Here is a 15,508-nt window from a genome sequence, read left to right on the forward strand (position 1 = left end):
TACAAACACTCACAAAACCACCTATTTCTGTACATACCCAAATTTGCATGAAAAAAGGTCCAGAAGGTACACGTGAATTTGATAATAGTGGTTATGAGAATTTGGGGACGTGAGGATCAAGGGGGTTTCCCTTATCTGGACTGTTTGAAATTTGTTTTAGAAATGTATTCATGTGTAGTGAATAATGACAAAAAAAAATCCCCAAAACCGTAAAGATGAACTAAAATATAAAGGCCACCCTTATAGGTGACATGAAAGTTGTTGAAAATATGTTTTTAGTGAAAAAAGCAGGTACTAAACACCAGGCGTAGTATCATCTCATAATGGGGGTGGGGGAGGAAGGGAATGAACATCAACCTGGAGTGAGAGGCCCGAGTTATAATCTTCGCTCTGCCATTTAATGGCCCCTTGATCATAAGCTAGCTGCTTAAGCTTTCCAAAGCCCTGGTTTAAGAATTACATAGCACACAGGGTGCTATTGGGTTTCTGTGAGAAAGTATAATGTACTTTCCACAGAGTCTGGCACAGATAAACACTCAATAAGTAGTAGCCATTATTTGTAAAAATAACAATAAATTCAGTATCAAAAATTGGATCCCTGAGATCATTTCAAAGAGAACCTTTATGATACCTGATTATGATTCAGTCATAACACTAATCATTATTTTTTAAATGACTAATTCTGTGAGTTTCAGTCATTAAATTTAGAGCTGGAAAGGATCCCAACAGTTCATCTAACTTGGTGGTTCCCAATCTGGCTTCACAGTAGAATTAGCTAGAAAGTTTTCGGGGGGTAAAAAATTGGCATTCCCAGGCTCCACTTCAGACTAGATTAGATTTTCTGGGAGGTGGGATCAAACGAACGCTCTTGTTTTACAAACCTTCTGTATCTCCACCTGTGCTTATACGTGCATAGCACACCTCTGGGGAGGGGAAAGGAGGGGCAAAAGTGGGAGGAAATTTCATTGTAGTCCCTTTGTAGTGTTCAAAATTTTTACCTATTCAAACAACACATTCTTTTAAGAAATTAAATAATAGTAATAAGTAATAAGCTTCCTTAGGTGAATCGAATGCAGTCAACCTAGAGACCAGAAATAGGGGTCTTCATCCTTTCCCCAGAAATTCTATTTCAGAAAATTACAAAGGCTTATGTATAAAGATGTGGGTATCCATCATATAAGGAAAAAAACCTTGGAAGCAATTTAAACGTCTGACAACAACAAAAAAATGGATTTGTAAATTATGGTATGTCCATAATGAAATATTACATGTTTATTAAGCATCTTTTAATCTGATTTTTAATAGCATAGGAAAGTATGACCCAATATTAAGTGAACAAAACAGGACATAAATGTGTACAAATTGCCTAATCATAATTTTGGAGTGGGAAGATGGTGGAAAATGGCTATAAAAAAGTGAAAGGAAATAAAGCATATGTTAAAGCAAGCCTGGGCCCTTTTCTCTATATTCCACTCCCTCTCCTCAGCCCTGGCCCCTTTTTAGGACTGGCTTCAGATCCCACTGAGGAGCCTAAGCACTATTATCCTGTCCCGTGACCTACCTTACCCATCACATAATTACCTTACTCTGCGTCATGCTTTTTGTAACTTTAAAAAAATAGAGCTCCCTTCAGAGGACAAATATTTGCCATAGCTAGGAATGTCACAGACTCTAAAGCAACATTTACCCCGATATATGGCTGCATGTTAATCAACATATTTGCTGAATACCTTTGCGCGTGTGAGGCTTTAGGCTAGTGCTCTGTGCAGTGCACCTCACTCTAAAGACCTGGGCTTCTGCCCCCAAGGACCTACCATCTCTGTGGGGAGATAGGACATAGAGATAAGAAAGAATAAATAACAATAATAGAGGACACAGAAGCAGCACAATAGGTGCCATAGTTCACACACACTTGCACACAGAGTAAGTTACTACACTTTATTGTATACAACGCTTTCCCCTCCCTGAACTAAAACATAAACCCCTCAGATATGGTAGTTCAATCTCATTCCTTATTTTTATTTCTAAACCTAATGCCTAGTGTCTGGCAGATAGTAGGTGCTTAATAAATGTTCTTGAATTAATGATAGTCTATGCTCTCCAGTTAATATGCAAATATTTTTTGAATGAATTAATTATTCCAATATGAATAATAGCAGGGAATGCCATCTAAGTGAACAGTGGTTAGACAAGATAGTACTTGCTCTTGGTGTATTTCAGACTGACAAAGGTTGGGAAATACTGGGGGAGCTGCCATCGAGAGACTGCTAACCCACAGGACTCCTCCCAGACATCAGTTCTTGGTGGGAGGGTTTAGATCTGTACTGAATATAGTTTTCTTTACTTTTCAGAGAAGAGCAATGACAAGCAAGCCGTCCCTCTTTCTTCAGGTTGGGCCACAGTCATGACCTTAACGGAATCCAGTGTGCCAGCCATGCCCTTGTCAATCCACACCCCAACCTCCATTCTTCTGCTCCATATATAACTCTTGCCACTCTCCTGTCTCCTCACCCCTTGGTCATGGACAGAAGCCATGCTAGCCACTAGACAGTCATCTTTCTGAAGTCCTAGTTAGAAATCAGTGCTCTAGACCTCCGGGAAGCAATTATCTGATTTGAAGAGAAGATTCATCCCTAAAAAGGTGACAGGACCACAAAGAGCAAACTCCAAGTTCACCCGGAATACAATGAAGAACAGGAACTGCAAATAAATCCTGAATTTTTCCATCCTGGATTTTCTTGGTTCTCCAGGACACAGTACACACTTAAGGATTAATATTTGTCTAGCTAGAAAAAAATCCTTCAAGTTCATCACATCCCCTGGTTTTGGGCAAACCTGAACCACTCTAGACAGATAAAAATTTACCTCCCGAAGAGCTCCTCCAGGAGAGCATGCCACGGCCTTCTAGGAGGAAGTTCTCCTTCATTTCTAACCTAAAGCACTCCTATTAAACATGAGATTTATTTCTTTAGAAGACATTCAAGGCAGCAAATTAGCATCCTCTGTATCATTATTTCTCAGGTTATTCATGCATGTTAATGTTGGAGACCCACAGCTCTACCTCTAACATTTAGAGGCTTCAAGACACTTTGATTTCTCCAATGTTAGTATGTCTAATTATTTTCCTTTTTAATAGGTTCCACTCTCTGTGATTTCCATTCTCTGTCTCTTCATACCTCTCTCAGGTTTCTTTCCACTCTCATCAACCCCTTATTCCTCTTCCCTCTACCTTCCCATCCCTAAAATCTCCTATCCTAAATGGACAGAAGCCTTGCTTTACCACCCCCTACTTTCTGACCTGGCATTCTTCCCTATAGGAATGTTAATTAGCATGTGGGATTTAATTAATTCAGCAGCTAATTAAAAATGGGAGAGGAAGAGTGAGAGAGGAGGAGGGCGGGAGAGAGAGCCCGCCTCAGTGCAGAAGGCACCACAGATGGTTCTGGGTTGGCTGGCACCATGCCACCGCCCTCCACGCCCCCCAACAGCACGCACGGAGAAGGGGGAGGGGCAAAAGTGAGGGGCATAGACTGGCAGAGCCTTTAGACAGACTCATTCAGTCCTGCTGCTGCTTTGTACTGGGGAGAAACAGAAAGAGCAAATGAGATAAAGGGAGGGAGAAAGACAGACAGACCCACACCCAGGAAGAGTGAAAGAAGGGGGCATCGGAACCAAATAACTCCTCATTAACACTGGAAGAAGTGAAGAGGAGAGCTTTTTCATCCCAAATGAAAGCCAGCATCTTGGGCTTCCCTGGCTCCTAAGGACCACTGAGGACAAGATGGGAAAAAATAACCACTGATCCTCTGGAGAAAAAGGGATAGCTTCCTCTGACAACCAGGGACCCACTCTGCAGCCGTTCTTCCCATACCACGCTGTCTCCTCAGCATAAGCAGGCAATGAGGAAGACGGTTATTGAAAATGAAAGATGGGGGTGGCGAGAGTGGGCAGAGATGGGTGACGGTGAGGAAGTGGACAAAAAGGAGATTTAAAGGAAAAGGAATGAAGGGTATATGTGAGAAGGGAAGGGAGAAATGGGAAAAGGCGAAGGAGAAGAAATAAACACCGGAGAAGGAAGAGGAAGTCAGGGGCAGAGCCATGCTTTGTTTGCCAAGATGGATAGAGGGCTGGAGTGTCTGTGCAGAGGACTTCCACATATTGATCCCGCTAGCCTAGGCCAGGCAGAGGGGGAATGGCAGCACTGCAGGGAGGGGGACAGGAGCAGATCCTTCTGAGGGTCAACTCAGGTGCCGGAGACAGGGAATCATCCCACAGGATCATCTTCCTAAACACTGGATATTTCTGCCAAACTTGGAATTTACCAAAAGCAAAGGAAAAAAGCTTCCGAAGGAACAAAAAAGGAGGCTAGGATGACAGGAGGCTGCAGAACCCGGTCCCAGGAGCTCCAGCAGGGAGATGGGTGAGGAATGGGATTTTTAGAGGCACCCGGATGGCTCTCTAAGGGTGTCAGCTGATACTCAGAGGGAAATACATCCATTAGGGGACTGATTTGAGAATTTGAGGGATGAGAAAGAGAGAAAAGGCTGGGTTTCAGAAAGCATCCCTTTGGAGGGAGGCATCTAGGAAGTTTTGGAGCTTAAGGCCTTGGGAGGGAATAAGGGAGGGCAAGAAGTCTGCCACCACTGATAGATTACATAAGATTTGACTGAAAGAAACTGAGAAGGAGGGTGTGAAGCCAGATGAAGCTTTTCTGGTGTTAACTGCCACAGAGCTGAATGTGACGGCAGACAAGGGTCATTGTAGCTAAGATACAGGGTTTTCCTGGCTAGGAATTCTGATTTGATCTCTTTACCACCTAGGGCTTCCTGCAAAAGCTAGCAGTAAGTGAATCAAAATTGGGAGAGAAGATGTAGAAACTTAGGGGCTTTTTATTCTCCAGAGCTAACCCATGAGGCTAAACCCAAGGCTGGCAGGCGAGACAAAGCAGTTCTCAGGGTAAGTCGCTACAGGCTCCAAGTGGAAATACATGAATGCTTTTTGAGTTTATTTTCTAGCCTAAGTTTTAGTTAACAATAAAAACTATAAGAACAGTTATTAATATAGCCACAGTGAGAAATTCTGTAAGATTTAGGATTATCAGTGCTAATAGGGGGAAGTAGGTCCATAGAGCCTTTGTTAATTTTAGTGGACCTGGGACTGAAGAGTTAGTTGCAAATGAGTGGAGTCCAGAGTTTCCAGCACCCACAGCCATGTGCTATCCGGCCCCAAGATATTTTTGAGAGTAACAGGCTTAGGGAAAGGGGTATATTAGTTAGCAGTTAAGGTCAATCTAAATCTGGAATGAGAAATAGAAGCCAGGGCTCTGGAAATACCCTGCCGTGGCCCCTCCAACAGACTGGACTGTGTAACACCTGAGGGGAACACCAGCACCTTCCTGGCAAACCAGCCCGACACCCCTCCCCCACTGCTGATGCTTTCCCTCAGAACCTGACCTGCTTAGACACAGAACCTGACCTGCTGCTAGCTGCAAGGCTGTCGGTGACCCAGGGGATGAAATGGGAACATTGGTTTCCAAGAAGCAGTCAACAAAAAGTCAGACCTAGGTGTCCAAGGCGGTATAGGTTCTAATGCCTGTTCTGCTAATAAATTATTTCTACAGTTTTGGACAAATCACTCCCCCAATAGGGCCTGAGTGGAAGAAAACAAAAATCAACTAATTTTAGCTATAGCACCATAAGCACCTAGCAAAGAAATAGTTAAAATTTAATTTAGTACTCCTGTAGAAAACTACTAAAGCTAAAGAGCCCCTACCATTTACTGCAACAAACACTGAGCCTTGTTTTTAAGAGAAGAACCTTAACAGGGACCACTGTTTATACTACATGAGTCCACAACCCTAACTAGAGTCCCCTGAATAGGACAAGAAAGGTCTCTGAAAGGGCAGTAGGAAAATCAGCTGAGGAAACAAAGAGGCCACTGGCCCACGTGACTCCACAATATATATATTGAGGAAGGCAGAAGAGGCAGGCAAGAGAGGTTTTCACAGGCACCTCCAAGGCTCAGATAACAAAATAAAGTGAAGGGTGTGGTGTTGTAGCCCATTTTTCACTGTGGCTCTTTTCCAGGGCTCTGCTGGGCAGGCCAACTCTGCCTCTCTCCACAGTCCAGAAATCAGCTTTGACCCACACATGCTAGGAAAATGGAAGCCAGTCATTCTGGGGCTGCCAGTTAAGCTAAAAAAAATCTCCTCCCACCAAGAAATGAAAAGAGACCACACTGTCCATCGTGTGGACAATTCCTAGGGCATACACAAGGCTAAGACTCAGCAGAGCATCCAGGGAGTTACTAAGATACTATTAATCCATAAAAATAATATGAGAAAGTTAGCCATCCTAGAAATGGATAACTTTACAATCGGCAACACTGCTGAGTTAGCTGAGGGGTCATACTGGTCATACAATGAGCGGTCTCCAGATAAACTTAAGAAGCAAGGTGGGGCAAGAGCTAGGGTAATGGTCTGATGAGTTTGGGCTCCATTCTGGAAAGACTGTAACAATAAAAGGAGCTCTGGCTGAGTGGGGCAACCATGCAAACTTGGCTGAGATGAAGGACAGACATGGAATAACAGAAGGAGGAAGCATGCGACAAGAGCAAACGGAGGCTCTGCAGCCAGATCTGTGCTCAGCAGTGACCAGCCAGCCAGGGTGCCCATCGAATAGGCTTCACAGCTGCCCTGGCAAGGACCTTCTGAGGACTCAAAAATCAGTAACAGGAATTTCCTGAGGGACCTCAGAACAGATTTTAGAGCATGGTTTTCCTCCAGAGTCTTCAAAATACAGGATAACAAAATCACAGCTATTCTTAGCAATCTAAATCAGAAGTTTTTGGATGAAATCCTTATTATCTGAATTCTTGTGACTCCCTATCTCCCATTTCCCAGCACGCAGAACCAAATTCTATAAATTCAGATAACAAACATAGTGTTCCCTGCCAGCTGAACTCTCACTATCCAAATCCAGGAACTAAATAGATTTGCACAGAAAAGGATACCTTTACTGCCCCATCTCCATTCATTTCCCTCAGAGCCTTGTCATTCTCCTGACCTAGCCCTCCACACTGACCCTGTAACTCCCCTCACCCTGTTCTCTTCTAACCCATCTCACCCGCAGCCCCCTTTCATTAGGAGCGTCATCTGTAAGACGCCAAAGGTAGAAGAGATAAAGAAAAAGAAAGGCAGTAAGGAAGAGTGTATGTAGATTTTAGATGGGCGAGTGAGATGGAAATCCTGCAGAGAGAAAGAGGGAGAAATAGAGACAGAAAAAGCAAGAAAGCTGGAACAGGGGGGAGGGGAAGAAGATGGCACTGCGGAAAAAAGAGCGCCACAAAATTAATTTGAGGAAGGGAACAGTAGAGGAGACGTTGGTGGAATAACAATCAGGCAGTAGAGGGCTGGGGCTGGGGGAGGGTGCCAGGGAGTGGGAGGGATGGTGTTGGAGAGGAGGACCCTGCATGCAGAGCAACAGCAGCACCACCTATGGGCATGGGGAAGGGTTACAGACAGCAACAAAAGAGGCCCCCCACCTGACATGGGAGTCTGGGGTGCAAGTGGGGAGGGAAAAGCCATGGCTTCTGCCCTTCAAACCTCTCAGTAACACAACACACAGGCTACAAGAATAAATTCTATATGGCTCTCCTGGGAAGAAAGGGACTTAACAAGGTAAGAAAGGGAGGGCAGAGAACTCTGGGCCTTTTCCATTCCAAGGGGGTTTCCCCCTCAGACTGCAGGCAGTGGAAAGCAAAGGGGTACTAACGGGGAGGAATGCTCAGTACCAGCAGGGATACATGCATCTGCTTCTTCTTTCATTAGCTGGGGAAAGGATTTCATCTTTATTTCCAAGCGATTTCCTTTCCCCACTGGATGTTGGAGCACAGCTCCCTCCCTGGGGCAATGGATGCCCTCACTCAGCTGCTTCCTCCCAGCATTGCCTTGTAACTCCCAACCATCATTAGAAACCCCCAGGGAGCCACCAAGCTCAGAGAAGTAAAGGGAAGGGTCCCACCAACAGTCAAACAGAGCTGGGGGTGGGAGGGGTAGGGTGGAAAGAATGAGAGAGAGAATGCAAAAGCTCTGCAGAGGGAGGGGAGAGAAATGTGATCAGTGGTATTTGTTGTGCTTCTAGGGAGGAAGGATCCTTCACATTTTTAATAATAATAAATACATGAAGGCAGACTTGCCAGCATTGCTCTGGCTTCTTGGGAAGTGTGGGGGAGGGGAGCCAATGCAGCTGCAGCACAGACCAGTATCTCCCTCTCCCCTCCTCCACTAGATAGGCTCAGTATTGCAGCAGTCTCCCCCTCCCCCTCTAACTGCAGTCCTCCCCATCACAGCCCACCCTTTCCATGGTCCCTTCACACAGTTCTGCCCCTCCCTCCTCTACCTCCTTCTCTCTACTCTCCTCAACCTTAGACTTTATCATTTAACAGTCTTACTCTAGCTCTCAGAAGCCCCAGTACCCACACAGCACTCCCCCAGTCCTGAGGCCCTGCTCTTTCGTACCAGTGCCCTTCACAGCTGACGGCAATCTCCCCCATACAACACCCCCACAGGGGTAATCCAGTACATTTCAGCATTTCCTGGATTCCAACAAAAAGGACTGCTTTCCCCCCCATTTTTATTTCAATGTGATCTCCTTTCTAACAACCTTAAGTATAATGGCCATCAAATGTGCTTATGTTCAGGGGGTGTCAGGGCCTCGGGACTAGGTGACTACTGCCACCTATTGACCCAAATTTGTTCAAGATAGACCTTTAATACACTTCTTACACAGCGACGCTCTGTTATTTCAAAAGCATCAATAGCTTAAACATGCAAAGGCATGGCTCTTGGGGTTTCTCGGAGACCCTCTGAACAATGAGATCAAAGAAACACAAAAGCAAGACTGGGCAGAGAGCCAGCGCAGTGATGCCTTTCTCCACACAGAGGCAGAAAGAGGCTGAGCCCAAATGAATGAAAAAGCAACTTTAAGTCTTCTTAAGGGTCTGTAAGCAAAGAGTAGGAGACAGACAGTTTTTCTCAAGGACTGTTAAAAAACTTTATCACAATACGCATGTTACCAAAAGAGCAGAAAACAGGATTCGCTCATGTCTCTGTCAAGTTGGCCAAATCCTTGGATAAGTCTAAACATAAATCTGAGGTTTGCACACCTAATAGATCCCAGGGAGGACAGGAACACTCATGGCTACTGCTGATACCCACTCAATCTGTACCAATCAGAACTGGGGACTGGACAGATAAACTGAGCTCTGCAAAAGGGGAGGTCTACACCATCCAGCTCTATGGATTGGTTTAGCTATGTATGTACCTTCCACCAACCCAAAACAAGGAATGAGCTTGAACTCTCCATGGTGCTGAAAACGGACATAATCAGGTTATTCTTTCCTTATAAACAAAGCTTATTTTTCTAGTAAGATATCCATGAAGACTGTTGTCAACTCCTGACAGACACTTCCCCAAGCCTTCAAAAAATTATAACAAAAGCTTTAGAAGCAAAATCAGACCTTGGTCAAATCCTCTTCCCCACCCCCTCAGATGAAAATACTAAGGCAGAGATGCTAACTTGTCCAGAACAAAGCCAGGACACACTTTACCATCACATGATAAAACTGAACAGATGCTCATGTGCACTAAATGACAGACATTTCTTAATGAGCACTGGGAATGAATGATCTGCTATTAGAACTGCACTGAGGAAATCTGACATTCATGTAGTCTGAACCATCAGAGAACTGAATCTATGCATAGGAGTAAGAAAAAAGCAAACAACAGCAATAAAGAAACCCTGAGGGCTGGCCGAATGGCTCAATTAGTTAAGAGTTGGCTTAAGAGCGCGAGCGCTGAGCAACAGGGCCGCCGGTTCGATTCCCACATGGGCTAGTGATGCTGCGCCGAGCTGAGCTGTCACTGAGCTGCCAACAGGTAGCAGGATGGCTCAGCTGGTGTTAACAAGGTAGCCTGTTCGATGGTGGGTTATGCCTACCCGCAACTAAGACTGAACTCTGGCACCTTGAGCTGAGCTGCCACCCCAATGGCTCAGTGGATAGGGCGTGCGCTCTTAACAACAAGGCTGCTGGGTTCGACTCCCACATGAGATGGTGGCTATGCCTATCCGCAACTAAGACTGACTCGGCACCTTGAGCTGAGCTGCTGCGTGCACTCTTAACAACAAGGCTGCTGGTTCGACTCCCACATGGGATGGTGGCTACGCCCACCCACAACTAAGATTGAACACAGCACCTTGAGCTTAGAGGCCACAAGCTACCGACAGGCATCCAGATGGCGATTGGCACCCTCCACAACAAAGACTGAAGAACAACAACTTGGCTGGTCCCCTTCCCCAATTCCCCAACACTGTTCCCCTCCCCCAATTTCCCAATAAAATTTTTTTAAAAAGGAAAAAAACGAAAGAAACCCTGAATACCTAGGTCTTAGTTCCTCGTTCTACTACTGTAACAGTGGTTTTCAAACTATATTCTGTTGAGTTCTACAGGAGTTTCTCAGAGATCTTGGGGAAAGCGGGCCATGAGAACAGGGAGCTCCAGGACCCCTCAACCCCACTTTAACGAAAGTAACCTCACTTATATTTGTTTCACACATTGAGAATCCATGTAAAACTTTGTACAACAATGAACTCTAAACATTGTTTGAAGACTCCGGTGCAAATATTCTTAGAAATTATTCAACTTTTTGTTGAAAACCTTTCAAATAATGCTTGTCATCTAGAAGGCCAAGGAAAACAAGATGTTCTGAGATTAATGACTAGATTGGATTAATATAAGATCTACAAAGGCAGGGGTTTTTGTCTGTTCAGCTCACTGCTATACCAAGAGGCCAGAGAGTGTCTGGAACTTGTGGTTTCTTTGAAGGCAAGGCCTCGAATAGAAATAGGGCAGTAAGGAGTGAGGAGCAGGATACTTGAGGTCCTCCAGCCTGTGTTCCCAGACCATTAGGCTCTAACTTATCAGCCGTGTAGCCTTGGACAAATAACCTAAGTGTCTCAGTTTCCTCATAGCAATCTAGAGATGACATCTATTTTCTAAAGATTAAGTGTAAAATACTTAGGTCAGTATGTAACAAAGTAAGATCTTTAAATATAAATAAATAAATAATAAATAAATAAATAAGAAGCATCATGGTATATAGGTTAGATATCAGGACTCTGATCCAGGCAGCCTGGGTTTGAATCCCAGCTCTGCCATTTCCTTGTGTACTTGACAAAAGCACTGGGTCTGAAGGAGGCTGGGTCTGCCTGTGGTGTAAAGGGTTGGGTGGACCTTATGAGCTGAGGTAGCCTCTGCCTAGAGATTGATGTCTGCACGTCTTGGCTCAGTTTCCCTGCACTCCATGACTCTTGCATCTCCTGGCTTCTCACTGGTTTGGAATTGTACCTATGGTTGGAGCCATCTGTGTGTAGGGCCTAGGCCAAGGAGGAAGGGGACAGGTGGCTGACTGTGGGTCTGAACAGCAGTCTGAGGTTTTGGGAAGACTTTCCTGAGCTGCCCTCACCCCAGTCCTGGTGTCAGTCATCTTCCAGTAAAACATGGGGGGAAGAAAAGAAAAAAAGGACTTCCTTTCCCTCGGCAGTTCCCATAATCCAAAAATGTTAATAAATTAGAAGCAAATGCAATAGTTAGTCTTAAGAAGCAAATTTAGTAGTCCTAACTAAAGCATTTTTTAACTGAAAGTCTCGTATAGTTAGTTCAGCCAGAAAGGGGCTGACACCTTGGTGTCATCCATGAGAAACAGCTCTAGGCTCTTTGGTTTGGAGGCAATCTCAGCGATTTAGTCTAACACATTTATTTTTCAGCTGAGGAAAATTAAAAGACGAAAAGATGTGAGTTACCCAAAATCACAGAGTTAACAGAAAATAGTACTAGACTGTCTCCTTATTACTTTCTTCCAGGCTGCAGCTGACTGAAAACAGCCCTTGCCCTAATTGGACAGACCAGTATAGATCCAAATTCATAGGAACCAGGATCAACAAGGTTTTAGTGATGTAATGACCCAAATTATAGCCCTCTCCATGGCACTGCCCAGAAATGCCAGACTCGAAACTCAGATGTTCATGAGACTCTTAAACCCCAATGAATTAATTCTACACACTCCTCAACTTCTCTTTCCATTCCTCTTTTCACTTTATTATCTAAGGCCTGAGGGATCTCTCACTAACCAAGGTCATTCTCTGAACAGAATACAAGACCTCAGATATGCAATTCTCACCAGTCACCTGACTTAGGTTGATATTTCATTCTTTTGGTCTTTAAGCTAGGAATTTTCTGTCTGCTGCTTGCTGGCATTTTTCTGCAAGCTCTTCATAAAAGGGCTGGCCTTTACTGACTGGTAAACTGAGTTAGTTGATGGAGGGTCAAAGAGGCTAAAAAAACACACGGCTATACGCTATACTGCTTCTTCACACTGTAGTCTTCTCCTTTACTATCTCTCCAGATAAACACTTACTTTCAATAACTGACCTAAGATCAGCCCTATGCTCATGCTATTTTAGAAACAAAAGAAAAACATTCAGAGAAGTGGAGACAAGAGTAACTCACTGATAAGGAAAGGTTCTATTTTGCTTTTGATTAGTCAAGCACCAAAGGTTTTCTGAACCACTAATGCCACCTGGTGGCCAGCAAGATACATTAATAAAACTTAAAATCCACATATTTCAGATTATCTGTATTGTAACAAATACAGGAACTTGGGGCAAGGTGGGTTGAAGAGTTTATACTCCTCTAATTGCTCGATTTTTGTTGTTGTTGTTAAATAACCAATTTCTAGTTTCCATTATCAAAGAAAACTACATAAAGTCAAACTTTTCCCACTTTCCCCCAAATCTCATCTTTCCCTATTATTGCCCTCTCACCAAAAATCCCCCACACCCAGCGATTGAATCACACAATACATGTGTCAAAGGGGCTTCAATTCATAAGTAAAATCAATTTTATTAATAAAGATCTTTCCACATGTCCAGAGGAAACAATTAACTCATTCCAAGGGGGAAAAAAAACTATAATACAGTGACATTAGAAGTATCCCAGGATGACCAAAAATATATATATATATATATATATTTTATATATATATACATATATCCATAATATATATCCATAATCACCGCCGCCTCCGAAAACCTGAAAGGAATGGAAACCAAGAATGAGGCAAAGGACAGTTGGAAAAGTTGAAGGGACAGAACAAAAAGACATCTAGAGAGAAGGGCTCAAATAGGGGTGCGTACCCAGGCAGTACCCTACATCCTCCCAGGACAAAAGACTAGAAGTAGGAAGAAACTGAACTGGGATAATGGTTCCTTCAAGAGACATGTTTATAGTGTTTATAGTTCTATTTAAGGAAGCCTGAACAGGAGCTGTGGGTCCTTAGAGAAAGAATCCAGAAATCTCTTTTGTGAATGATGCTGATTTTCAAGTTGGGAAAGAAGAAAAATAAAAGCCCACCTCTAAAGAGATTAATGCCCACTATAGAAGAAATAGTACAGGGGGTTGGTAAGACCTAGATGGCATCCCAATTCGTACTCCCCACCCTGCTCTTGATCACTTGAGTCCTAGCCATTCACTGACCTTTTTTCTTTTGACCCTTCTTAGGAATCTTCTTCCGCTTAATAGGATTCTGATCCTGGAGACAAATGGAGAAGTGAAGGAATGGCAGTGCATTTCCAAGTGTTAGTATTCCTTCCCAAGCTCCTCACGGTAACAAAAGCTCCACGCATGTTTGGCTGAAAGCATGAAAGTCACCTCCCACCACTGTACCACAACCTCACCTCATCAAGATTTGGAGTTCCTCCTGTCAAAGCACTGATGTCACTGAAGTGTGTGAGGGAATGCAGCTGTGAGCTCATGACATTTGCTCGTTTTCGCCGTCCTTTTTCTCGCTTACTGACACTTAAACGCACCATCATGCTCTCCTCATAGTTAATCCTGCCAGAGAAACACAGACAGTTTCCAGCATGCTCGGTCCATCAGATGCAAAGCTGCAGCCAAGAACCTGGGCCCAGGAATTTATTCCTTATTCAAACAGTTCTCAATAAATTTCATAGCAGGTCAATATATTTAGTAAGGACACACTGAATGCTCAATACTGAGCTTCCTCAAGGAAATGTTGTTTGTGCTATCACTTCCCTCCTCCCTACAAATGAACTCATAGCCCATCCATAGAAATATTTCAATTATTACATCAAAAAATTCTTATACTTCGGCTCCATAAAAAGGATGTCCTACATGGGCCCTGTCACTCAAATCTATCAACTGTGGGGATTGCCACATGGGCAAAGTTGATGATTCTGTATTCAAGTTACAATCACTTTTCTACTTCTCTTCCCTAAACTTATCTAGTACTCTGGATGCCATTAAAAACCAGCCTATACTGCCTTCTGCACAAAAGCAAGAGTTGTGATAGCGAAATACAGAATGTTAAAGCCCTATTAGCTGAAACTGCAATATATCCCTCTTCATGTAGTATTTGTTCTGCCTAAATAGCTGGGGGGAAAAAGACTTTTTTTCCCTAGTTCTTATTCTGTACTTCAAACCTTTAATTCTTAGAAACTGTCGTCCCAAGTTTCGACTCCGGTTTCTACATACCGTATTTCCCCATGTATAAGACACACCCTTTTCTGAAAAATTTTGGGTCTAAAAACTGGGTGTGTCTTATACAGTGGTTATAGATTTTTTTTTTCTTACTTGCATTTCCCGCTTTTTTCGCGCTTGTTTTTTTGTGTGTGTGCTCATGCAACCACTGTATAAGACCCCAAATATTTCGAAAAAGGGTGTGTGTTATACATGGGGAAATACGGTAATGTGGGTTCTCTTGATACCAGACTAATCATATTCATCCAAAGCATAAGGACAAGTCTCTACTGCACAGGAAACATCTAATTGCAGGGACTCTGACCTGTGTTGATCCTCCTGACTCTGGCGAGTAACATGGGGGTTCCGAGCATCACGAATTTCTTCTGGAGCATCCGAGTACTGCTCCTTAAGTTCACGAATGACAGAGCTGCTCAATGCCCGCCTCTTGGCTCGTTCTAGGCGCTTCTTCTCCCGCTCAGCCTCTGTTTCATCTGTGTGATAAAAATTAGCAAAAGTTATCTCAGAACAGAGAAAAAGAGAAGAGAAACATAATTCATGCTGAGGAAACAGCAACCACAGTTCATACCATAATGCACTGGAACCAAGCGTGGTGGAACATATTTCTTAACTGCTCCATTTGCAGATTTCTTCCCCGAAGCTCCAGGCTGGCCTTCCTCTGCTTCAACTTCCTCCTCATCCTCAGAGGTCAACTACAAAAAAAAATATGTCTGGAAACTTAGGAAGTGTTAGTCAGACAAGTAACTGAAAAAAACCCAAAACTGGGAGAGGTGGAAATACAAGCAAAAGGGAGAAGGGGGAATCTCATACTCAACATTCTAAGGCATGAGGTGGGAATAAACAGTAATAAAAGAATCCCAGGAGGGCCGGCCGAGTGGCGCGATGGTTAAGA

At 43.7% G+C, this 15,508-nt stretch overlaps 1 protein-coding gene across 1 annotated transcript in view; it reads right to left on the minus strand.

The window, feature by feature from the left end:
* Positions 1–12,935: 12,935 nt before the first annotated feature.
* The window catches only part of NGDN (neuroguidin), a 12,715-nt gene continuing 10,142 nt past the window's right edge, over positions 12,936–15,508 (minus strand). Inside the window, exons 6-10 of the mRNA XM_019663059.1 lie at positions 15,185–15,308; positions 14,921–15,089; positions 13,794–13,950; positions 13,594–13,648; positions 12,936–13,149 (exon numbers count right to left, since the gene is read on the minus strand). Of these exons, the coding sequence (XP_019518604.1) occupies positions 13,130–13,149; positions 13,594–13,648; positions 13,794–13,950; positions 14,921–15,089; positions 15,185–15,308 (525 nt within the window). The 3' untranslated portion in view covers positions 12,936–13,129. The remainder of the gene's footprint in view (positions 13,150–13,593; positions 13,649–13,793; positions 13,951–14,920; positions 15,090–15,184; positions 15,309–15,508) is intronic.

Source organism: Hipposideros armiger, unplaced genomic scaffold, assembly GCF_001890085.2.
Source record: "Hipposideros armiger isolate ML-2016 unplaced genomic scaffold, ASM189008v1 scaffold_385, whole genome shotgun sequence".
Classification (NCBI taxonomy): domain Eukaryota; kingdom Metazoa; phylum Chordata; class Mammalia; order Chiroptera; family Hipposideridae; genus Hipposideros; species Hipposideros armiger.